The sequence below is a fragment of the Hipposideros armiger genome, unplaced genomic scaffold, assembly GCF_001890085.2.
Source record: "Hipposideros armiger isolate ML-2016 unplaced genomic scaffold, ASM189008v1 scaffold_282, whole genome shotgun sequence".
Classification (NCBI taxonomy): Eukaryota; Metazoa; Chordata; class Mammalia; order Chiroptera; family Hipposideridae; genus Hipposideros; species Hipposideros armiger.
This window is the reverse complement of record NW_017731632.1, coordinates 1,784,155-1,808,851: the sequence shown is the minus strand read 5'-3', so window position 1 is coordinate 1,808,851 and position 24,697 is coordinate 1,784,155. Positions and strand designations below refer to the sequence as shown.

The 24,697-nt window shown below is 54.9% G+C and overlaps 1 protein-coding gene across 1 annotated transcript; it reads right to left on the bottom strand.

The window, feature by feature from the left end:
- Positions 1-242: 242 nt before the first annotated feature.
- On the bottom strand, positions 243-21,762 carry RNF212 (ring finger protein 212). Its single transcript, XM_019657950.1, has 12 exons — positions 21,654-21,762; positions 20,649-20,710; positions 13,196-13,270; positions 10,995-11,051; positions 9,455-9,513; positions 8,270-8,322; positions 8,118-8,180; positions 6,872-6,915; positions 3,798-3,861; positions 1,742-1,814; positions 841-923; positions 243-346 (listed from the first exon to the last, which is right to left on the bottom strand). Exons 1-12 carry the CDS (start codon positions 21,760-21,762, stop codon positions 243-245), a joined length of 846 nt encoding a protein of 281 aa, XP_019513495.1.
- Between the last annotated feature and the right edge of the window lie 2,935 nt (positions 21,763-24,697).

Sequence of the window (24,697 nt, the reverse complement as noted above, 5' to 3'; positions counted from 1 at the left end):
GACGACAGATCACATGGGCGCAGGGGCCATGCCTACGAGCGGGTCTGCATGCAGGACCGTCTCAGGCCTCCTTGTAGAGCTGAGTTCAGAACGCCACCCAGCAGGCGGGTCACCAAGCTGCCACCCCGACACTGCAAGGACCTTTGCAGAATTTCAAACGTATCACATACAAGCTGCCCCCAGACCATCAGGAGAACCCTTTATTCTGTTTATTACTGCTTCGCTGCAGAGAGGAGCCACAATCACAGCTGCTGCCTGGGGTAATGGTGCTGCTGGGCCGGAGAGCCACAGACGTGGGCAGGAACCGGTCGTCTCTCCAGCGTGGCTGCCCCGAGGCTGGCGGACCCTGCAGAAGCACCGAGAGTCTTCTCAGTCACTAATGGAAAGCTCAGAAACAGTTCTCAAGAACATCTAAGCTCCGTCTGCTCGTGTCACACACATTTCAACACTTTCTCACATGTCACGTGCCCTTTCCAAGGGGACCAGCACACACTTGCCTAAGTGCTGCCTCTGCAGCAGCCCCGAGAGGCTGATGGGTGGCCTGGGTGCGGGGCCTGGACAGCCTCCAAGGCTGGGTGAGCCCCCTCCTCCTGCTCTGCCAGGTGCCTGGGGGGCCAGACTCTGGGCCGGCCCTCTGCTGGGGAGCCTAGTAAATTCAACAAACAAAATGATCAAGGCGTCAAATGACTTTGCAACATGATAAGGCAAACAAGGGGTACTTTTTAGTTTTAAAGGCCGTGTGTTGATTCCAAAAACACATTCCGAGTGCCCAGGAGTGAGGTCTTGTGCTGTGCCGGGGCTGACGGCCCCCGAGGCGGCAACTGCATGCACAGTGCCCACCAGGAGGCCTTCTCTGTAAGATGGCTGCCCACTGCCAGGCCCGGTGTCTGCTGTCAGCGGACCCTCCCCCTGGAGCATCTGTGCTGATGACGACAAAAGTCAAGAGTTACAATCAATGGGCACCAAACGGAGGGCGGGTCCCCTGGGGGTTTGAGAGCACCCAGTAGGGAGGGTCAGGTCCCCTGGAGGGTGGGGTGAGGAAAAGAATCACAGCCTTGTCATGGGAGCAAGCGGGTCGGGCAGGTGGGTGGAGGGGGACGGCCTCACGAATCAAGCAGCAGTGGGCACAGGTGTGGCTGTGGGTGAGCTGAGGAAGGACTTGAGGCCACGGGCTGGGTTGCCAGATGGCCAAGTGCGGATGTGGCGTCGGCATCGAAGCCGTAAGGGGTGTTAGGTGGGGGTAAGTGGGGAGCGTCCACCTGTAAAGAGGCCACCTGACCGCTGGTGCTCAGACAAGGGCCGTCCAGTGTGCTTCCGCAAGGGAGACCCCCATCTGCGACAGCCGCATGATCAGTGGGTCGTGGTATGCTCAGGGGTCAGCACACGGCAGCCCACGGGCCACACTGGCTGCTGCTTTTGTAATCGTTTTAGGTGGACACACATGTGCCCATTTGCTCACGGGCCACCTGCAACGTTCTGTGCACACCTGCTGCTCACAAGCAGCCTGTGGGCCCCACCCTGCGAAGAAGCGCTGAGGCTTCACGGGGCAACTGCTCAGTTCTGTGTTAGCTTCAGAAACGCAAACAGAAGGCGGTCTACACAACATCACCTCGGAACACGTGAAAACCGGTTAAAAGGCAACACATGAAGACACTCAGAGCATTACTGCTAATGAGGCAGATTGTGAGAAATTTGTTTCTCACACTTTCCACATATTTAAGAAGCTGCATGCCGGGCCTACCTGAGAGTCTGTGACACGCTAGTGTGACTTGGCGTCAGGCTGAGGTGCTGCGGGCCTCGGTGGGACACGCTGCCTGTGGGACAAGATGAAACTGATGCCCTGCTGCATTAAGAAGGCAGCCCACCTGCAGTGTCTCTTCACTCTGTGGCCCTGGCCCACTCCCCTGGCCCCGCCCACTGCCACCCTGGACCCGCCCACACCCACACCCACTCCCTACCCTGTCCCGCCCACTTCTCCCAGTCCCTGCACAGCCTTCACATTCGTCCCCCCTCCAGGAACACCCGTCCACATGGCATAAGTGTGCAGCATGCGCATCTCACAGCTCAGCCCTCTCTCTGTGCGTCCAGACCATTCAAAGCACCCTAACCAGTGAGCAACCTGATACCAAGGCCTGGGACAGGGCTGCTCAGGCCCGCTGAGTTTCATTCAGCCTGACTTCTGTGCTGTGGCCACGGGGCCTCTGCCTCCACTGGGGGTGGGCTTGGCTAGGGAGGGACACCCTGGCATGCAGAAGGTGCCCCATAAGTGCCTGGAGACCTGCACTCTTCCCTACGGACACAGAGCCTGCACTTTCTGCCTGCTGAACTCTCTTGGGTTTGTAAGAAACTTCTTTGGGGTGTGAATGGTCCCCAGTATGTTTTAGGTGCATCTGAGGGCAAATCTAGAAGACACTTCTTTTTATGCCTGAACTCCTTTGCACCCAGTTTTGCAGAATTTTAACAGAAGGCAGGAAGGAGGGGAGACAGCATTTAAGTGAGGCTCCCTCAGTGTCCTGTCGCGTCAGCCCTGTCATAGCTGAAGAACCTTGAAGAACCTGGGTCACACAGGTGAGTGCCTTCCTCCTGGCTGCACAGCACTGAGCAGCCATGGGCTGTGTGGACCCATGGGAGGCCCCTACCCGTGGGTGCACCCCTGAGCCTGCAGGTGACCCTCAGGAGAGCCAGCAGACGGCTGAGGACTCTGGAGGCAAAGCGTCAGCAGGCCGTGTGAATCCTGCTTTATACGTTCTGCACTTTAGTGTGGCTTGACATCTGGGGGCCTTGCTGATCCCAGAGACACGGTCCCCACCAGGGCTGGGGGTTTGCCTGCGGGCACAGCCGCCCAGAGCCTGTGATTCAGGCCACCTCCTCCATCCAGCGTTCACTCTGCTCGCACCACCAAGGTAGCCGTGCACCCCAACACCCCTAAACAATGCAAGCCAGCCACTGCCTTCCCAGGAGAGCCAGTCAGGGTTCTTGCCTACACCGCTCCACGCGTGCCCTGCCTCCCTGCGTGGCCACCTGCTTCCTGGTTCGAGGGCTCTGAGTAAACATGGCCGTCGTCTCCTGATCCGTGGGCCTCCCCACCCGACTCACAAACCCAGCATTGTGACACCCGGACAGGACCACACACAGCACTGTGGTATCTTCTGTTCAGCGATCACGTGCTCAGTGCTATGGGCGAGGGGGTCTGCTCAAACGGTTCCTTATTTACTCTTTACAGTAATTTGTAAGATAACTGTTGTCAACAGAGATGAGGAAACTGAGGCCTCACCAGGTCAACTCACAGGGGTCGTGTGGGCAGTGCTCTGGGGCCAGGTGTGGCCCTGGGCTCTGGCCACCCCATGGATGTCAGGCTCTCCGTCAGGGGAGGCCAAAGACGGGGGAGCCTCTGGAGAGCTCAGGGAGTCACGAAGGGGACGTCCCATATACAGGAGGCCAGAGCGGTGCTCCACGGCTGCAAGATTCCCTATGCCTGGGCCTCCGGTTTCTGCTCAGGAAAGCAATGCTACCTGATGCATGTTAGAAAAGTTTTCACCTGAAAATTAAATGAAAAACATCTGACATCTAAGAGGGTAAGTTTCGTTATCTGGAATACAGAAAACCCCACCTCCCGAAGGGCCAGGCACAGGGTCCATGGGTTGTGGATGAGGCCATGTAGCTCAGATGATTGACTGTGCCGATGGCTGAAGGACAACCCTCAGGTAAGTTCTGACGTGAGATCAGACATTTCTTCCAGGGGACGTATTGCAACACGGTTATCAATTTGGAGTCCGGTTACAGGGACTCTGACTTACCCATGCGTCCGTCTTGAGGTGGACTAATCACAGAGATTCTTGTCGGGCCGGCTGCTATCTCAGGCTAAGAACACAAAAAGAAAATGGCTGATGATGTTCCAAAGCCCATTTAGGACAGCGAGACTCACCCTGCCTACTAAGAACAGCCGCTAGTCAGCCTGACACATTTCCGGCTGACCCCGGTTTGCCTGGAACGTAGGTCTCGTGACGACGGGATGTTCCCCTACTGGGCCCCCACTGTCCCACCAGCGCCCACAGCACTGAATGGACAAAGGACTGAATGCTTTTAAAAGTTTCAGAAGCAAGAAAAAGCAAACTGAGCTCTTGGCTGATGTCAGGAAAATTAAAATCCTGAGTAAATCCTCATTTGTGCTGCAGTCTGTCACCTGGAAATTCAGACGCTGGTAACCAGCAGGGGGCGGTGTGTGCAGGGTCCTGCTCCGAGCCTCGCACACACCAGCACCAGTGTCACCTGGCAGTGTTCACAGCCCCATCCCCACCAGGGACCCCAGAGCCGGAGCAGGAGGGACAGGTCATTCAGCCCCAGCCCCCTCTGGCCCCCGGGGCCTGGGGCGGGAGACGCACACACAGGCGCTGCCCCTTTCTGGTGGTTAGGCTGCCGTCCCCTCATGTCCACAGCCTGTCCTGCCTCATTCTCAGGCCCCGCCAGGTCTCAGGGTCCCGTCCTACCTGTGCCTGCGCCCTGGCACACCCACCCCGACAATCCTGGGCCCACCCGCGGCGGCCTCACTCCAGGGCTGTCCCCTCATGATGTCCACCTGCCACGTATGTCCACTGCAGGCCAACTCTGACCAACAGGCGCAGTGCGTGAAACCTCAACGGAGAAAACTTACTTCCACGTCGTAAGAACAGAAGTAACTACTGTCAGATCAGAACCAGGAAATCGTGTGCCCCCATGCTAGCTCCTCACTTGCAGGCAGCAACAGGCTCTGTGCCTCCCACCTGCTCTTCCAGGACCCCAAGCTTGGCGCCGGGTAGCGGGGAGAAGGGACCAGCACAGGCTGCTGTCACGAGGCCTTGTGTGGCTGCCAGCTCGGTGTTCTTGCCCTTTGTCCCCAGCAGCCCACCCTGATGTGAAGCCCGCGGCTCTGGCCACTCACCTGTGACAAACTCTCTGGGGTGGGGACCCCACCAAGACCATTGAGAGAACGCTATTTCTGGGGGCCCCACAGCAGGTCAAGGACTGGGAGCCCTGGGCTCTGCTCCAACACTGCAGGCTAGTCCTGCCTGTGCCATCTGGGCAGTCTCCCGGGGACTCTGCTTGGGGCTTCCAGGACACATGGTTCATTCAGCCCATTGGGGGCTCACAGCAGCTCTCCCCAAAACATTTCTATGCACCCACTCCTGGGCAGATGGAACTCGGGAGGCAAACAACTGGCTGACGAGTTTTCCTTGAGAACCTGCGTTCTGCTCTGGCCCAGGGGTCCGCACGCCATGGCCCACACCCCATTTCTGTTAGTCAAGTTTTACTGGAACGCAGCTGCACCCACTGTTTCCACACTGTCAGCCAGAGGCGAGCGGCTGGGGCAGACATCCTGCTCCACAGAGTCTCAGCCACTCACGGTCTGGCCCTTGATACAGACACTTGCCCACTTTGGAACTGGAAGTTCATTGCATTCTGGTCCCTCAGCTGCGATTTCCAAGGAACACCAGTGACATGCAAGTCACTTCAGCCTGTCAGTCTTTAGTCTCTGAAAAGAGGCCACACGTGGGCTGAGGCTCTGGTCCAGCCTTGGGGGCACAGATGAGCCTGGAGCTCCAGGGGAGGCCCCCTCAAGAGCTGTGTGTCAGGCTTGCAGGCTAGTGGGTGAGGGCTTGGCGCAGGCACCCAGGGCCAGGAGGGCTGCGTCGCAGCCACGCCCGAGTATGGCGGGAAGTGGGTACTGGCTGGCAGACATGGTGCATGGGCACTGTGGGGAGGTGAGTGGGGCTGGGGAGGAGGCTGCCGAGGGCTGGGGGCTCCTACCCCAAGCTGCACGCTCTGCATTGCCGCCACTTCACACCAGGCTCCAGGTCCTGCAGAATCTGGTTCTAGGAAGCTGCCTGGTTGGGAGCGCCTCTCACTGGCAGGTTGCCAGGGGCTGCGGTCGTGTTTGTCAAGTGCTCGTATGAGGTGTGATCAAAATAGGTGAATATTTAAATTTAAAAAAGCCTTATTACAGTAAAAGACACATTGCCATTAATCCCCCTCGCTTCGAGCACACTCACCCCACCATTCCTGCCACTTTCTGAGGCAGTTCTGGGAGTCGTGTTTCGTGAGTGTCTTTAGCAGTGCTGTCATGGCCGCCTCGATGTCCTGAATCATTTTGACTTTGGGGGAAAAGCCAGAAGTCATACGGAGCCAGGTCCGGTGAATAAGGTGGATGAGGACACACCGTAATGTTTTTATTGGACAGAAATTGTCACACCAGAAGCGATGTGTGACACGGAGCGTTGTCACGATGGGGGATGATTTACAATTCACTTTAAAAACACACCTTCTCTCAACCGTAGCTCACACCTGACTGAGTGCACTGAACCAGTTGAAACTTGTCACACACTGTTACTAAGGTTTGACGTGCCACTTCCCATACTGATGATCCGTCTTTCCATTGGATGGCACTCGGCAGCAGCATTCACCGTATTCTGTGATCACACTTCGTAGCAGTGCTTGCAAACAACAAGCACTGAGAGGGCTCAGAGCCACGTCTCCACTAAGTCTGTCACCGGCACTGATACAGGTGGGTGCGCGGCTGCCATGGAAGCCTGCTCCCGCCCCGTACTGCCAGGTGACCGACACTGGGCTCGGCCCGAGTGCGCAATGCTGGCTGGGCCTGGCTGCCCTGCATTTTGGCCGTGGTTCCTCTGGTCTTGCTTCTCTCCAAGTTGAAGCTATTCCCTCCCATTGCTGACCCACCTTTACCTGACAGGGTTTGTCCTAGTTTCACCCAGCACCATCTCCACCGCTTGTCCAGGCCACAGGGGAGAACCGTCGTGACATGCACGGTGCTCTTCACCAGCGCTGGGACATGCTGGGTGATGCACATCCAGGAACAAGCAGCAGGCGCACTTACCCTTCTCCTCGGGGAGGGCGTGAGGTCAATGTCCATGGACTCCACTCTGTCAAGTAAAAGTGAGACACTCTGACTGGGCCTGGGCCTTCTCTGCAAGGGAACACGTGCATAGCGCCCCTGAGCAGACACCCACTCCTCTGTGGGCATGGGGCCCTGAGCTCAGAACTGCAGGCCCCATCACTGTCACTTCCCTCCCTTTTACTGAAAAACCAAACACAAACCCCCACACAGAGCACAGAGCACAGCCCCAGCTCTGGAGCCTCCGTCCCTTGAGGGCCCACACGGTCTTCTCACCCAGAGCCTCTAGTTCTGGGTTCGTCCAGCTCCTGCGACCCGCCCACAGCTGCAGCATTTCATTTACTCACCTCAACACTGCAGGCCCACGCGCTCTGCACAAACAATCCCAAGAACGGCCCACGCGCTCTGCACAAACGGCTCTGCGAACGGCCCACACACTCTGCACAAACAGTCCCAAGAACGGCCCACACGCTCTACACAAATGGCTCCACTAACGGCCCACGCGCTCTGCACAAACAGTCCCAAGAACGGCCCACGCGCTCTGCACAAACAGCTCTGAAACGTTAGTCCCTTCACTTGGTCAGTGGCTGACAGGGAAACGTGATTTGGGCGTCCCCAGAGGACAGACAGGCAGAAAGAACAAGGACAAAGGCAAGAGGAGAGTGACTCGGTCACCTTCCGAGGCATGCTGAGCACCACAGGCCGCGCTGCCAGGACTCGGGACCCACAGGCTCTCAGGCGGCCTATCACTGGCCCTTTTGTGCTGCATGTGTCCCCAATTCCCATCATTTCAAGAAAACACAAAGATGGAGGAGGGACGCACTCTAGGGGCCGTTGGCTAGGCTGGGACGGAGTCCCCAGTGGGGCCGCCAGCACAGTCACCATCTCTTGTCCTTCCCTTGAGCTGAATTTGGTCCTGAGCCACCATGACCACACATCCAGTGACACCACTGCTCCAGCCCAGTCACATGGGCACTCCCCAACCAGCCACGATGTCCACAGGGCAGGGCTGTGATTGGGCAACTGTAACGACACCCGACTCTGGGACCTCCCACAGTAAGAGCTGGGGCTAGGCATTGCCCAGCATCCAGTAAGTGCCCAGAATGTGGGGACGTGAAGAGGAGAAGGAATGGGAAGGGACTGTGTGAAGCAAAAGAAGGACTAGTGCATTATCATTGTCGCCCAAGGAGCCCCACAAACTCCCGGACCAGTCGTACGGGACGCACACACCTCTCGGAGGCCGGCGAGTTGGGGGGCAGGAGCAGGCATCTGTTTGGCTTTGCCGAAGGGGCTGTGAAACACACCTCAGAGCTCAGCATGTGGGCTGCCGCTGGCAGCACCATCTTCATATCCTTCCCCGGCAGGCACAACTCCACTTACTTGAAACTGGGTTTTTGATTGTGCTGAAAACTGTTTCTTGTGACGATCTCATACTAAACAGATGGGAAAAGGGGTTAATTAAACCATGAAAACTTACTTCCAACCAATTCATTCCAATTGAAAGTACGAGGGCCGAGACAGGCAGACGCTCTCCCTGGGCTGCGCCCGGCCCCTCACCAGCCTCATTTACCCCCCACATGCTCACTTCCCACCCTCAAAGCTCCCTGAGGACAAGCCCCAGGCCTGCCAACCCTGCTGAGGACACAGCAGGCGCTCAGTAATGACTGACCATGCTGGCAGCGCTGGGGCTCAGCTCCTCGCAAGGGCACTCGCTTCTCCTTCCAGTGACTCAGAAAAGCTGGGTGTGTAGGAGGGTAGCCCCCCAACGACACCACCATCACAGAAGCCGGCACCTGAGGACCATGAGTGGGGTTGCCTCCCGCTCCTGGGAGCAAAGCGCAGGCCACACCAGGAGTGCATGCAGTGAGTCCCCGGGAGGACCCAGTGCTGATCGCCACCACGCTAGACACACTCCACCTCGAGCAAGAGCCGAGGAAAACACGGATTTCAGGTATAGGAAATAAACTGCCCGTGAGACACAAAAACACACAGGCAGCACGGTAGTGAAAAGGACCAGGAATGTTTTAGAAGTGTAATAAAACAGCAGTCAAATCAAGGCTCGGTGGATGTGTGAGCAGCAGAGCTGAGGAGCCGGGCTGCACACTGATCTACAGGTCTGAGTGCACAGCCCTGCAGGGCTGCTGTTCGCCCAGCTGGCTGCGTGCGCACCTACCACATAGGCCCTCTGAATATTCGATATTCGGCACGTTCACAACAACAGAAATGATACTGTGTGCCCTTGACCACCGGCATGGCGGAATGCACGTGACGTGACACCGTGTTCACTGCTGTTGTCTTAGCCAGCCCGGCACAGACGGATGAGCGGCCAGGCTGCCAGCACCCCCCTTTATAACCGCTACCCCCACAGCTCTTCCCCTCACCCCAGGAATCACGGGGAGCCCACCAGGAACCATCCGTGCTTTTCCACTTTTTCTTTTTCTCCTCTGTTCTTCCCTTGGCTTCCCACCACATTTCTGCTGTGAAGGAGCTTTCTTCTGCTCCCTGGGTGTGGCCCGTGTGGGAGACGGGTGAGCAGACACCTGCATGCGAGCTGAGGGAACCCACCTGTGCAGCTGCTCCATCCGCAGCACAGACTTCCTGAGGGCGTCTTCCAGCTTAGAAATCTAGGTACAGTGAGGGGACTTCAGTTAGCACACAGGCTGTGCCAAGTGACAGTGTGAGCAAAACGTGCAGGTGCTCTCATTTCTTAGACCCTGAATCAGGACGTGGCTCACGTGGTTTGTAGTGCACGTGCATCACATGAGCCTGGCACGCAGGTCCTGCGGGAGCTGAGATGAGTGCCTGCCAGTCAACCTGGGGGGTCTGCACGAGCACCCATGAGCCTCAGCGCACCAGTCTCGGTGGCCCCGTCAGCGTATGGGCCCCAGTGCCAGCTGGCAGCTGTGAGACCTGCAGGCCCTCACCTACAATGTCTGACCCTATGTTTGCCTCTGGACAGCATGGTTACCATCTTCTTCTCTCCGGCACTGCTGTGAGGACTGACCGGTAGGTCACACAAAGGCTTGGTCAGGGGCCTGTGGACATGATCCTGGGCAGGGGTGGGGGCAGATGGCGCTGTGGCTGGGCGGGGGCGGACCGGACAGCTCTGTGGACACTGCCCACAGGGATCAGGGCTGGGCACTGATTCTGCCCCTTCAGCCGATCTCTGAGCAGACCTGCCGCCTGGAGCACATGAGGGGAGACGGAAGGAGCACCAAGCACTCAGCCGGTCAGGCCTACGGGGCAGTGCCACCCTGACACCGCAATGTCCGACACAGATGTGGTGGGGCCACAGGACTGACACCAGTGGTGGGACAGCTTCCACACTTGAGAAGGTGGCTTCAAAGCCAGCTGCTGACTTTACTTACTCCATGACCTTCGAAGGTCTTACAAAAGGACCTTTCTAGAAAACAAACACACTGGTATGTCTGAATGGAGAAGTCTAAGCTGCCTCCTGTGCTACAGGCCCTGACATCACTTCTGGCCGGGTGAGGAGGAGGGTCCGTGGGGCATGTCCTGTAGAGGGTGTCTCAGGCGTGGCCCATGAGGGGTAGGCCCTGTGGGCTGTCCCGTGGGCCGTGTCCTGTGGGGGTGTCTCCAGGGGGGTGTGGCCCCAGCCACTCTGAGCTGACCTTGCCCCTTTGCCCCCCACCTGGCTCTCCCGCCTCCTCTCCATGTCACCATCCCACCTGGAGGCCTAATCCCAGTCAGAGCTGAAGCTCCGATGAATGTCTATTTTCACTGAAGCTTTATTTTCCTTTGTTTAGTTTGGAAATCAAGGAAGGAAAATGTTTGTCAGGTAAACACCAGGCACCTTGAGCTTCCTTGTGTGAGAATCAGCCAGAGCACGTTAGTTGCTAGTCGCTGTTTATGAGGAAGTACCAGTGAGTTTGGGGGACAGCAGTGACCCCGACATAAAACTGGCTCAGTGACCAATGGCTGGGCCCAGAGCAGCAACAGGGCCGACAGGAACCGTGCAACGGGCTGAGGGCCCACAGGACAGATGTCGTCCGGCGGCCCTCCACACTGAGACACAGCATCGGGTGACAAGTCTGACAGGAAATCAAAAGGTCAACACTTGAGGCAAAAAAGGGACTGAATTTACCTTTTCTCTGTAGAAGGCTAACAGTCTCTTCCTGTGTTTTTCTTGAAATTCTGAAATCTGAGAAGATAACAGATGTCAGCTGCTAACACTGGCACATGGCCGTGCTTGCACCCCCCTGCCCGCCTTCCATGATGTGGGTGCTGCCTGTGCCCAGAACAGGCTCTAGGATCGCAGCACAGTGAATGAATGACGCAGGGAGCAGGGCCAAGATGGCAGTGCAGTGAATGGATGAGTGAATGGCACAGCAGGCGCTCTGGAAAGCAAACACAAGCTAAAGTAGCATGTTCCACGTAGTTGGCAGAGACCCGGGGGCTGCTCTGTCTCCCCTCCGTATGCCTTAGGTGGCGCTCTGGGCCCGGGCCATGGGAAGGGACACGGCCCACAAGGGTCAATCACAGTGCACTGTCCCTTTGGCAATAGTGACTGGATCACAGGATGGCCTCCTGACCAAAAAGCACCCATGAGAACACCCTGAAACGACTACACGGACCAGGGCCAGGGTGGGTGGGATGAGCCAAGGTCGACAGTGATGCCGAGAGGCTGGCTGAGCCGAGAGCTTCCGAGAGCCAGTGACCGAGCCTGGGTTCCCAGGACCAGCTGTGCCTTCCATTCATAGGAGCCCAGCTTGCACGCTGGCAGTGCATACAGGCTGGACTGGGCCGGAGAGCACGCGTGACCAAACAGTGAGCGCTGACACTTCTCATCAGGGACGTTTTCAGGCAAAGAAATGAGAAGACCCTTCCGTGGAGTAGAGAACGGCCATCCCCCATGGGTCTCCAGTACCTCTGCTATAGCCATGGCCACCTCCAGAAGGCCTGGTCAGCAGTGACCAGCGCCCTCTCCACCATGTCCCGACCTCCTGGCTGCTGTGTGTTCCTGGGATTCAGAGAGTCCATGGGCACAGGGCAGGCCCCAGGTTAAACAGTCTTGGCCTCAGGCCGGCTTTATGCTCTTGAAGTTGCTGAGGACCCCAAAGAGCTTTGTTTATGTGTGTTTCAGCTGTCAATGTTTATCTTGCTAGAAATTCACACTGAGAGAAATTTAAAATATTTATTATTTAATTAAGAAAAACAATGAACCCAATAGGTTGACAAATAATGAGCTGCTATTTCCCATGTTGTAAGGTCTGCGGAAATGGCACTTGGCACCTGTGAGATGACACGGCATGACCCAGAGGCCTGGAGGGAAGTCACTCAGCAGCACCTCACGGTCCTCTCTCTGCACACCTGCGCGGGGCACGTGGTCTCATGGGGACAGTGGGCCCTGCACAAGGCCCTGGGGGGCGCCTGCAACGCCATGTCCTTGTCCAGACATTCCAGGTGCAGGGCTGCTGGTGTTCTGAATGCCGTGGGTGAGGCTCTCCCCCAATTCTCAAACACAGCAGCTCCGGGACTGGCTCCACTGTGACCGTTGCAATGACGTCGGTCCACATTCCTGCCTGGCTCTCATCTTATGTGAATGCTGTGTTCTAGGGCATCTGTGTGTCCCCTGCGGAGCCTCCAGGACGAAGGGTTACAGCCATGGCTCCATGGGCACTGAGCCGGAGAGCAGCCTCCCAGAGGATGGACAGTCTTGGTGGGCTGGCTGACCATGGCTTCCAGACGGACCCGCCCACGGACCAAGGATGGTCCCCTCAGCCTCTGCTGGCTGCTCACCTCAGGGCCTCTTCAGGGGAGTGCAGGTGGGAGGCAGTCCGCGGCACGTTAATGGAGGAGGGAAGCAGGTGGGCAGGGCAGAGGCAGGGACCCTCCCGTTCTGGGCAGCTTCCTGGACAGCCTGGAGGATGTTCAAGTCAGCCATGGGGGGCAGGACCAGGGGTGGCACTGGGGCTGCATTCCTTCACAACCTATGAGCTGGGGTGGGGTACAGCGGGCAGAGCGCGGAGCAGGAAGGGCTCGGGGTGTGTGTGTCAAAGGCCACAGCCCGGTGACCCTCAGGAAAGAACAGCTTCACGAAGCAGCTGCTGCCCAGAATCCAGATGGGCTGACCGGGGGGCCTGTCCAAACCCGAGATTCTAAGGTCCGTCCTCGAGTCATGAGGATCAGCAGGGCATCGGACCAACGAACACCGTGTGTCAACCATGGCAAGGACAGAAACGGTAACCACAGAGCAAGCAGACAGGCCGAGCAGTGGAGACGGCACAGCACACACCTAGGTGTGAGCCCACTTACCCCGGGCCCGCGACCCCATGGCACACCAACCTGGGAGGTCTCCTTGGAGTACTTCTTGCACAGACTGTCTATACCCGCAAACAGCGCCTGGATACCCGAGTCCGTCTGGAAGAGAGAGAGAGAGGCGTCTCCATTTGCTGACTCTGACCACGCATTCACGGCCACGTGTTCTAAATTGAACTGAAGATCCGGAAGGAACCCAGGACAGGAGTGACCAGCGCGTCCCACTGTCTCCAAGAGGCACTGGGGGATGCCTGCCCCCTGGCTGCCTGGGGCTGTGGGGCGAGGGCAGTGCCACCGCCCAAAGACGGGAGGAGGCGTGGCCTGGCAGCCGGTGGAGCCTTCTGGGCCACGTGTCCTCATCTGCCAGGCAAAGGCTTGAGGCCAGGGGTGAGCGCCAAGCACCAAGGAAACACTGAGGTCACAGCGTGCCATCGTCACATGCACGGGGAGCACGAGGAGCTGAGGGGGAGAGCAGGGTTTCCGGGTGGTGTCCACCTACTTACAGACCCGGTGAGACACACACTGGCCACTGCGTCCCCAGCACTGATGTGGGAGGGAAGGATGAGGACACAGCAGGACCAAGTAAGGACACTCTGGACCCAGAAGACGCAGGACAGCCTCATGCCCCTTCCCAGTCCGGTCCTGGCTTCAGAACCACAAGTGTGACACAAGCATCAAGATGGCAATTTGGGCCCACCCATTTAACCTACTTGTGCTCCCCAAATTCCACGCAACGACAGTGAAACTAAATTTGGGGGAAGTAGCCCCGTGGTAAGGAGGAGGAAACGCGCCTGAATGGCCAGGGCCTTAGAGAGACGCCTGGAGGAGAGCAGGCGACTCTGGCTGGTGAAGCGGCTCCAGGATCCCTAGGCCGCAGGGTCCCTAGGCCCGGCCACTGAAGGCACAGGGGGTCTGGGTCTGGGGCCAGAGAGCCCTGTTCTGCACCAACTTGGCCTGCCACGCTGGGCCCTGGCTGCACCCTTTGGATCCCCCACCCCAGGTCACAGAAAATGGGAGAGCACTCCCAACAGAGCGTGGCCGCCTGGTACTCAGAGGTGGAGAGACAAGATGTCACGTGCGATGCATTACACCTACACAGACGCACCCAAAACAACATGATTAGCTCTCCATCCAGAAACAGAAGCCAATGGAAATGCTGTTGCTAATGAACCAGGTCCATGGCCTCTGTGAGGGGGAGCAAGTCATTGTGCACGTGGGAGACCCCGAGTGGGACAGAGGTGGTGTGACTTCACTCTACACTGAGAGCCACCCCGAGCGGGACAGGGCGCATGGAACAGACGGCCAAGAGTCTCCCGTCTAATAACTGACGTCACCTGAAGCCCAGCAGGTCACTACACCCTCCACAGCCAACCGGTGAGAAACCAAAGCAAATGGAGCAAATGGAGTGATACCACCCAAGACATAGAAAGCATTCATTTTCAGTAACGATTCTAACCCCGGGGAAGATATGCATTTGCAATAAAGGCAAGCAGAGCAATGCTGCAGAATTTGTCACCAACAGGCCTCACCAAAGGACCTGACAAAAAGAACTCTCTTCAGGGCAGAAAAGGACCCTCAGGGACAGCTGGGGACTCAGGGACGTGGGAGCCCTAAGGAGCATTAACTGAATGGAGCAGTAATGTCAGTGGGGTTTAGTATAGACAGAGAACAAAACACACACAGCAGTCGGAGGCCAGGTGGGAGGAGGTACGTGTGGCCAAGCACCTGGGGCCCGGCTCTGCCGGGGGGCCCCATGTACACAGCCTTGTAAAGGCCGTATGCTGCAGTCTCTCTGGTCACACACATGAGTGCTTCCTGGAGCCGAGTTACACACTTCTAATTTGTGTACTTCTGTGCACTGTACTTCAATAAAAGTCAGCAAAAATGGTAACTAAAATACCCAAATATTTCCAAACTAATCAATATATACATGGGTCACGGGTCATCAAGTAGAAATTTGAAATGATTTTGAAGTGAAGTAATGAAAATATAACACAGCTGAACATACGTAACACAGGCAAGGAGGAACAGAAGTGAAAGGTAGGACCCTACGATACACATGTTAGAAAGGAGAGGCTGAAGTGGATGCTGAGCACCATCTTACAGAACAACTAAACCAAAGGAGAAACTAAAACGATACGGACGATTAAAAAAATGGAAACAAATGTCAACTAGAGATAAACAGAGCCAAAAATTAGTTCTTTGAAAGACACTAATAAAAGTCCATAAACACTTGACAAGACTGTTCAAGAAAAGAGAGAGAAGGCACAATAACCACTAGTAAATGAAAAAAGGACCTCATTACAGACATTATGACACTCAAAACACCAGAGGACTGCAAACACGTTGATGACAAGATGCTGGAAAATTCAGATGAAGTGCACCAATTCCTAGAAAAATACAACTTACTTAAATTGATCTAAGAAGAATCAGGAATTCTGAACAATCCCATATTTTAATAAAGAAATTCAGACCCTAAAGAAGTTCAGAACCTAAAGACCTTCTAGGTTCAGACAGCATCACATGTGAATTCTCCCACACATTTTTTTCAATAAACCCCGTCTTCCAGAGAAGAGAAAATGAAGAGAATTCCCACCTCCTGTCATGAAGCCAGCACAACCCCGATTCACCAAAACTTGAAACGGGCATGAAACGGGGAAGCAGCCAGTTGTCACATGAACACAGGTGCAAAACATACAGGCTAGGCTGCCTCACAACCAGGACGTCTTTATTCTTGGAAGCTAATGTGGGTTTAAAATTCAAAATATAAGTGCAATTCACCTCATTAACAGAATAAAGTAGAAAAGTCAAATGCCAATCTCAATAGTTACAGAAAAGCTATATGATAAAAACCCTTAGCAGAAAACCTATAGTGTGCATAATACTTCACAGCAAAACACTGCAAGTTCCATCCTGAAATCAGGGAGAGACGCAGGATGTCTGCTGTCGCCACCATTTCTACCCCACCTGGTACCGGAGGTCCAGGCCAACGCAGGAAAGAGAAAAAGGCAGAAGGACAGAAGGGGAGGAATGAAGCAACTGCACATCTAGAGATGACACGACTGTGAACAGAGTCCAGAAAAACCTATAGAGGGCCGGCAGAGGGGCGCGATGGTTAAGAACTGGCTTAGGACGCCAGAGGGCCCCGGTTCGGATCCCATATGTGAGGATCAGTGACACTGCCCTCCACAGCTAAGATGCTAAACAGCAGCTCAACCTGGAGCTGGGCTGCTGTGGGCAGCCTGCGACGGAGTAGGCTGCAGCCCCTGTGGCAGTCGGTTGCCATGGGCTACCGTATGTAGCCGGCAGCCAGCATGAGCGGCCGGCAGCTGCAGTGAGCGGCCGTCCAGAAGCTGGTGACTGATCTGCCTCACCCGGGAAGAGCGCAATGATGGTGCCAACTTGGGCCAGTGAAGCAATGTCCTCCACAACTAGACTGAGAACAAAAAGGAGAGCAACTTGTCTGTTCCCCTTCCCCCAATTCCCAGCAATGTTCCCATCCCCCCAATTCCCCAATAAAAAATCTTTAAAAGAAAAGAAAAACCTATAGATACATCAACAGAAAAGTGACTTGTGCAAGGCCATCGGATGTACATGAACGAGCAAAGTCCACTGCATTTCACACACCAGCAGTAAGCGCTGAAGAGATGGACTCAAACACGCTGGCAGCACCCACTCCGGACTGTGGCTGCCTGAGGCTAATGCTGACGGCCTCCTCGCAGAAAACCGAAGTCCTTGCTGAGAAATCTGAGCGTACCTGAGTGAACGGCGGCATGCGTGTGCCATGTTCACGGGCTGGGAGAGCCAACAGCACACAGATGTCAGTTTTACCCACATTCTGACTACATGCAAGCCCAACAGAAACCCCAACAGGATTCTGTGTATAGAAGCTGCCAACTGGACTCCAAAACTTAGATGGAATGTGAAGGCTCATGTAGGCTAACGGTGTACCCGACAGCTCCCAGTCTCAGGGGCTTAGGGGGCATTTGTTCTTTCCGGAGCTTGGTGGGTGGCCTTCCACGGAGACCAGTGTCCTGTCAGCAGCTGCCCTCTGCTGGGCCTGCAGCATCCAGCTGCAGGTGGGGGAGGGCTCTTTGGGACACTGTTTTGGGGGTCAGACCCAGAGTGGCACTTCTCACGGGATGTAGGTGGGGAGACGGAGTCTCGCTGGATGTCCAGGCAAAAAGAAAGCAGGGATGAGAACAGCCCCCCAGCTGGGCCAGTCTGCCATTATAGTCACTGGTGTCCACTTCTCTCTTCCTCTACACAGGCAGGTCACCTCCCCACGGCGACCACCCCCCCAAAAATGCCCGTCACTGTGTCCACACCACAGCCCAGGGTCTTGGGTGGTCCTCTCCATCAGGTCCTGACAGGTCTGCAACCTATGAACTCTGCCCACCCCCACCATGATCAAAGTCTGACGGGGGGGACTGGGTTGGGACAAGTGAATCAACACCCCCAGTGGCAAGGGGGGAGGGGAGGACACAGTAGTCATGAGGACCCTGTAGGCGGCTGTCCTGGGCCTCCTACCTTGGAGTCATCTTGATTATAGACTGGCCTCTGCCATCCAAGGGGCCCTCCTGCCCACCCATCTGCAGCCCCTGGCTCTACCCACTGGGCGTTCTTCCTTGTCTATGGCTCCCCAAGGCCCTGTGGGAAGGGGGCTGTGATTACCGAAGGCCTCACAGTGTCATCTCACCCCTGGAGCCCAAAAGCACTGGCTGCCCATCTGTTCCTTGTGGCCGTCCCTTCCCACCTGATGGGAGAACCGGCCAGGTCCACCCACGGGCACCCCTTGGTCTGCACGTCCTGCTCTGCACCTTCACCAGAGGCTGCCTCCTGGGTCCCTGCAGGCTCCCGGTCTCAGTCTGCTCTGTTTCCTGGCCTCCCACCACCTGACAGATACGGCGGTGCAACACTGTGTGTGTGACAGTAAAGTCCAGTTTTAGTAACACACGAACTGACATATACAGGTATGTCAGGTGGTGACTGCACGGTGGGGCAAAGTGAGCGCTCTCCCATACAGCACCCTGGAAATCAGCTTGGCCTGTTGCAAGGCGTTTTTTTTTTTTTTATAAAGATTTTTATTGGGGAATTGGGGGGATGGGAACAGTGCTGGGAAATTTGGGGAAGGAGAACAGACAAGTTGCTGTCCTTTTGTTTTTCAGTCTAGTTGTGGAGGACGTTGCTTCACTGGCCCAAGTTGGCACCATCATTGCGCTCTTCCCGGGTGAGGCACATCAGTCGCCGGCTTCTGGACGGCCGCTCACTGCGGCTGCTGGCTGCTCATGCTGGCTGCTGGCTACATACGGTAGCCCGTGGCAACCCACTGCCACAGGGGCTGCAGCCTATGCCATGGCCGGAGACTCACAGTAGCCCAGCTCCAGGTTGAGCTGTTGTTCAGCATCTTAGCTATAGAGGGCAGTGTCACTGGCCCTCATATGTGGGATCTGAACTGGGGCCCTCTGGCGTCCCAAGCCAGTTCTTAACCATCGCGCCACTCGGCCGGCCCGCAAGGCCGTTTGTTTTAATGAAAGAAACTGATCAGAATAGAAGCCACCAGAGCGCTGCACTTAGCCAGGACAAGTGCTGTGTTGTGAAGCTGATTCCCTATTTGTGCACACACAGCTGCGTACATACGCAAATACCCACACACTCTGCCCTGGCAGCAATGGTCAAGGAAGCCACCGCCGTGTGGGACAGCCGCAGAAATCCGAGGGCAGTGGGCCAGGGCCAGGCTGCAGCAGGCCAGAGTTGTTGGCCTGGGGACCAGGTGGCCACCAGAGGCCGGGCCACAGAGCTACGGGCAGGAAGGGCTTGGGTTTTACACCGGGAAAGTTGGGGATCGTGACCCACATGGAGGTAGATCCCTCTGGTAGCAGGGTGAAAACAGAAGGGAGCTGCAGGTGCAGGGCTCACAATGGGGGTGGGGGGTGGGGACAGGAAGGGATGGCACCCTGAGGAGACTGCTAAAGAGCCCACAGAAGTTTCTGATGGGTTATACTGTGGGTGTGAGAGAAAGAGGAGTCAGGACCAACTTGTGCGTTTTAAACAACTTCACTCTCACACTCACAGGGAACAAAATCAAACACCCGCAGAACATGGAACAATTATGTATTAAGCTACATGAAAATCTTGGTAATTAAAAAAAAGAAACCATGTAGTCATATTTTTTTGTCACAGGGCCATAAAATTAAAACTTTGCCACAAAAAAATGATAGCAGAGATAAAATCTAACCACTTAGAAATTAAAGAATATTCTTCCAAACAATTCTTGAGTTAAAATAGAAGTAAAGAGAGAAATTAGAGACTATTTTGAAATAAGAGCAGTATTCGAAGTAATGTGGAATGGCAATGAACAGAAGGATGGTCCCAAATATATTTACTAGGAAATAAGAATGTAAATGGACTAAACATTCAACCCATGGAGGGAAAGGCTAGGGGCCCCCATCCCTCAGCTACAAGCCTGGCCAGCTGTGCTGTAATCGCTACTGAAACAGGAAGAGAGCTTAAAATGACACATTTGGAGGAAAACAAGGCATTGTCTATCAAAAATTTAAATGTTTACATCTTTGTCCTGGCTTTCCCACTTCTAGAAATTTATGCTACAGAAATATTCTTACAAGTATGCAGAGATATTAGTGAAAAATGTTCACTGTAAGATTGTTTAAAATAGTGAAAAACTGAAAAAAAAAACCCCCCAAGGTTTACCAGTAGAAAAATCCTGAAGTACTATGCAGTCATCTTTAAAGAGGGAGCATATGCCCAAAATATGTCAACTGAGAAAACACCAGTTTTGTAAGAAGATAAATTACAGTAACACAGACAGAGTGGGAACTCCACTCCTGGCTGCGGTCGTCTATGGGGACAGGGTCTGGGGGACTTTCACATCCTCCACTAATGACCTGTATCAGCCGCATTTTGGGTAAATTTGTATTATATGTGTAATTTAAAAAAGCAATCATTATAGATCAAAACACCAGATCAAATGCACACCTTGGAGCCCAAGTGTAAGGAGAACAATTATTTGTAATTAAATTGAAACCAAACAAGTTAAACTGATGTATTTTATAGAGGACAAAAGGCATTGTTTTAAGCCTACTGCAACAGTAGTCAAGTTTAAAGTTACTCTCCCCCAACCCTCTTAACTAGATATGGGCCCTTTGAAAAACTGAACCCCATCACTTTGTTAAGGAGCTTGTATTGTATGAAGAAGTCTATTCAACACATTTTCATTTCCAGGAATGCGGCACAGCAAACTTATGAACTGGCCAATCTACGGTTAAGAAAGAAAGTTGCAGGAGGTATTTGAAACCAAATCCTCATTACACACTGATTACTCAGAAATCTTGTAAGATCTTCTAGTTAACCCAACAAAGTGAATGAAAATTTCAGACACCACAAATGGCTAAAAATTAAATCTCAAGTTTAAGGGGAAACAACTGTGATCAATATTCAGATACTACACATTTCAACTTACATGTTTTGAAAGTAAAACTGTATGACAAGGAAGTTTACAAATCAAGCATTCATCCTTTTTACCTATAAAAGAAAAGTAAGTTTTATTATATTACTGTGAGTACTGTTTTTAAATATGTATAAGCGCAGGCTTTAAATTATAATGCTTCTTCAAAAAATATACAGGATTATAGCATTTACTTTTTTCACATTCAGATACTGGACGAGACTATGGGTATGGATACAGGTGAAAAAAAATTTATACAACTGACAATCCTTTTTTTCCTGCTTTGCAAATATGCCCCAAAGTAGCGGCCATAAGTATTTCTTACAATTAGATTTTACAGTGATATCTTAATTTGAAAACAGCTTCTCCCAGCCCACTCAACAGGTAAAATTTTTGTCCTGCCCGCTCAGGCTCACTTCCGCGCCACCAGGGCCTGCCCCCCGCACCCCATCCGCTCACTGGCTGAATGTTTTATCTTCACTGAGCTCCTGTTCCCTGTAAAGCAGTGCCCCTCGTGCCAGCGCCTGGCGTGGGGGCGGCAGGCCTGTGGTCCTGGGCTCTGCACCGCCGCCACCCTCCCTGCTTCGTTCCCCCCACCACCATCCCGGGGCGCTGGCCCACCTGCGAACGCGGCAGCCTCCGCACGCGTGTCCTCCGGCAGCGCCCCCGCCCCCGCCGCCTTTGTCTCCAGGCCCACGCGGCTGAGATCCAGGAGAAGCCTCAGCTGACTGAGAAGTGGCCTGAGACTCGGGGACTCTAACACCGCCGACTCTGCAGCCCGCCGGGCGCCCTCCACGCCTCTGGCGCTGCCCCATCCCCACGTGGGGGTCGGAACAAGCCCCCTCGCACCGAGGACCGGAGTCAGGGCCCTGCCCGCCCCACCACAGAGCCCAGGTCACTGTCCCTTCATCTCCGTCCTGGGGACATGCTCCTCCGGAGAGCCTGGGCCTGCGGGCTCCCCTCCCCCCCCGCCCCATCCCATCCCGTCCCGTCCCGTGACGGGCCGCCCGCCGCGCCCACCTTTGCTCAGGCAGCCGTCGCAGTACACGTGGCCGCAGCTGGTGAGGCTGAAGCACGCCGTGCGGCGTGGGGGCTGGAAGCAGCGATTACAGAACACCCAGGCGGCCATGGCGCAGGCGTCCGCCGCCTTCGTCACGACGCCCAGGCCACGCGACACCCACGTGAGACCGAGACGCGTCCTCCCGGCGCCGACCCCAGGGCGAGGAGTCTGCGCCTGCGCACGCGGCCGGCAATTCTACGCCTGCGCACCCTGAGCGCGCAGTCTCGCGCCTGCGCGCCAGAGTGCGCGCCGCTCCCGCCAAAATCTTGACTGGAAGGTGCCCTCGGCAGCCTGCTCGGCTTCTCGCCCCGCGCGTTGTTTTGGCTGCACGTCGGAGAGGAGCACGCGGGGTGGACCTGCCGTTCTTCATCCCAGCACCGCCGCCCCGTGAGTGTGCTGTCCAGGCCCCGGCGAGGGTGCCCCATCCGCGACACGGGCGCCGGGATGAGGGCCGCGGGGTGGGGTGAGGCCCTGACCGTAGTGACAGCCGGGTATGGCCGCCATGGTCTCCGTCCGGAGGTGGGTGAGGGGAGGAGGACCTGGGGGCCCAGGCGGACGGTGGTGCCCGGAGAAACAGGAAGGGGGCCGGGCAGCGGTGGCGGCGGGCAGCAGGGCACCCGGCAAACTGGCTGGACCACCGGCCTCCAACGCGCGCAGGTGAAAGGGCTCAGCTTGGGGGGCGGTTTCCCTTTTAGAAGGAATGATGGGGGGAGCTGCGGGAAGGGACGCCTTGTACTGTTCCTGCTGTAGTACCGTCATCACTTCTAAGCTTTAGTGTCAGTAAAACACACGGAAGTTACGTGTCGTGGAGTCACAGCCACGTGACGCCCTCTCCCCAGCTTGCAGGAGGAAGTGTCCGCCGTCCTGTGGAGGCGGCCACACAGTCACCGCGGCGCCGTGGGGACCTAGCGAGCAGACTCGGGTCGGGGAAGGCTTCTGGGCCAGTTACTCGTGGGGGGAGACAAGTCCTGGTCTCCAGGGGAGATGGGAGGAAACAGATTCGGGAGGAGGTTCAGGCGGGAGTGGCGCCTCCGCCGGCGCTGTGGGAGCCTCGGCGGCCACCGAGCCCGGGAGTTGTGGCTGGCCCAAATTGAGACGCGCTTTCGGTGTACAGCATACCTGGGTTTCCAAGACCGCATATCAAAAAAGGAGTGTAAGCTGCCTCGTTAATCATTTGATACTGGTTATATGTTACAGTGGTAATATTTTTGATGTGTCGGGTTAAACGTATGTCACTAGGGTTGATTTTACCCTCTTTAAAAAGCCTTTTTAATATGGCAACCAGAAAACTTAAAATTTATGTATGTAGCTCACTTTTTATTTCTATTGGACAGTGCTGATTTATACCAAGTTTGAAATACGAACTGGTTGACGTGCTTATCCTGTCAAACTCAGGAGCTGCACTGTTAAAGCAATATTGTGCCCGTTACAATGCGATAACATGAAATCATGAAAGTACAGTAAGTTCTCAGTTAACATCATCAATATGTTCTTGGAAGCTGTGACTTTAAGCAAAATGATGTATCACAAAGCTAGTTTTACCCTAGGCTTATTGATATAAACAAGAGTTACGTTTCTATGGCCACACAAAAAAATCACCAAACTTCTAAATAAAGACCCAAAACACCTTTTTTTTTTTTAAGATTTTTATTAGGGAATTGGGGGAAGGGGAACAGACAAGTTGCTGTCGTTTTGTTCTTCAGTCTAGTTGTGGAGGACGTTGCTTCACTGGCCCAAGTTGGCACCATCATTGCGCTCTTCCCAGGCGAGGCAGATCAGTCGCCGGCTTCTGGACGGCCGCTCACGGCGGCTGCTGGCCGCTCACGCTGGCTGCTGGCTACACACGGTAGCCCATGGCAACCCACTGCAGCAGGGGCTGCAGCCTACGCCATCGCCAGCGACTCACGGCAGCCCAGCTCCAGGTTGAGCTGTTGTTCAGCATCTTAGCTGTAGAGGGCAGTGTCACTGGCCCTCATATGTGGGATCCAAACCGGGGCCCTCTGGCATCCCAATCCAGCTCTTAACCAACGTGGCACTCTGCCGGCCCCCAAAACACTTCTAATATTACACATTGAAATAAATGTGAGCACTACATACATTTTATTTTATTTATTTTTTATTCATTTTTTAAAAATTATATTGCGGAAGGGGAACAGTGTTGGGGAATTGGGGAAGGGAAACAGTCAAGTTGTTGTCCTTCAATCTTAATTGTGGAGGGCGCAGCTAGCTCAGCTCCAAGTCAAGTAGCGCCACTCAGCTCAAGGTGCTGTGTTCAGTCTTAGTTGCGGGTGGGCATAGCCACTATCCCATGCGGGAGTCAAACCAGCAGCCTCATTGTTAAAAAGGGATGCTCTGTCCACTGAGCCATCCAGGCAGCAGCTCAGCTCAAGGTGCCGAGTTCAGTCTTAGTTGCGGGCGGGTGTAGCCCACCATCTCACATAGGCAACATTGTTGTTACACCAGCTGAGCCATCCTGCCACATGTTGGCAGGTCAGTGGCAGCTCAGCTCTGGCGCAGCTTACTGGCCCATGTGGGAATCGAACTGGCAATCCTGTTGTTCAGAGCTTGCACTCTTGAGCAAGCTCTTAACCAACTAAGCCACTCAGCCGGTCCTCTACATACATTTTAGAACAACTAATAAAAACAAGTGAAATAATGATTTTCCAACCTGCTTATTCCAATTCAGGGTCACAGGTGGCCAGAGTCTGTCCTGGCAGCTCAGGGCACAGGGGGGTTCCACCCTGGACAGGATGCCCTTCCATCACAAGGCCACTCACACCCACACCCAAACTTACTAACACACTGGGACAATGCAGACATGCCGTTCACCTCACATATACATCCTTGGGATGTGGGAGGAAACCGGAGGACCAGAGAAGATGAGGGGAGAAGGTGCAAACCCCACAGAGACCTGTGGCCCTGGCTGGCGATCATTTTTTTTCTCATGAAAGTTTTAACGAAACAGCGTTGAATGAAACAATGTTATTCAAAGACTTGCTGTAAT

Coding starts and splice junctions, on each gene's coding strand:
- RNF212 (XM_019657950.1), bottom strand. CDS start 21,762: ATGGCCGCCTGGGTGTTCTGTAATCGCTGCTTCCAGCCCCCACGCCGC. Junction 20,711..21,653: donor CGACGGCTGCCTGAGCAAAG/GTGGGCGCGGCG, acceptor TTTCTTTTATAG/GTAAAAAGGATGAATGCTTG. Junction 3,862..6,871: donor CGCCCTCCCCGAGGAGAAGG/GTAAGTGCGCCT, acceptor TTGTGTTCTTAG/CCTGAGATAGCAGCCGGCCC.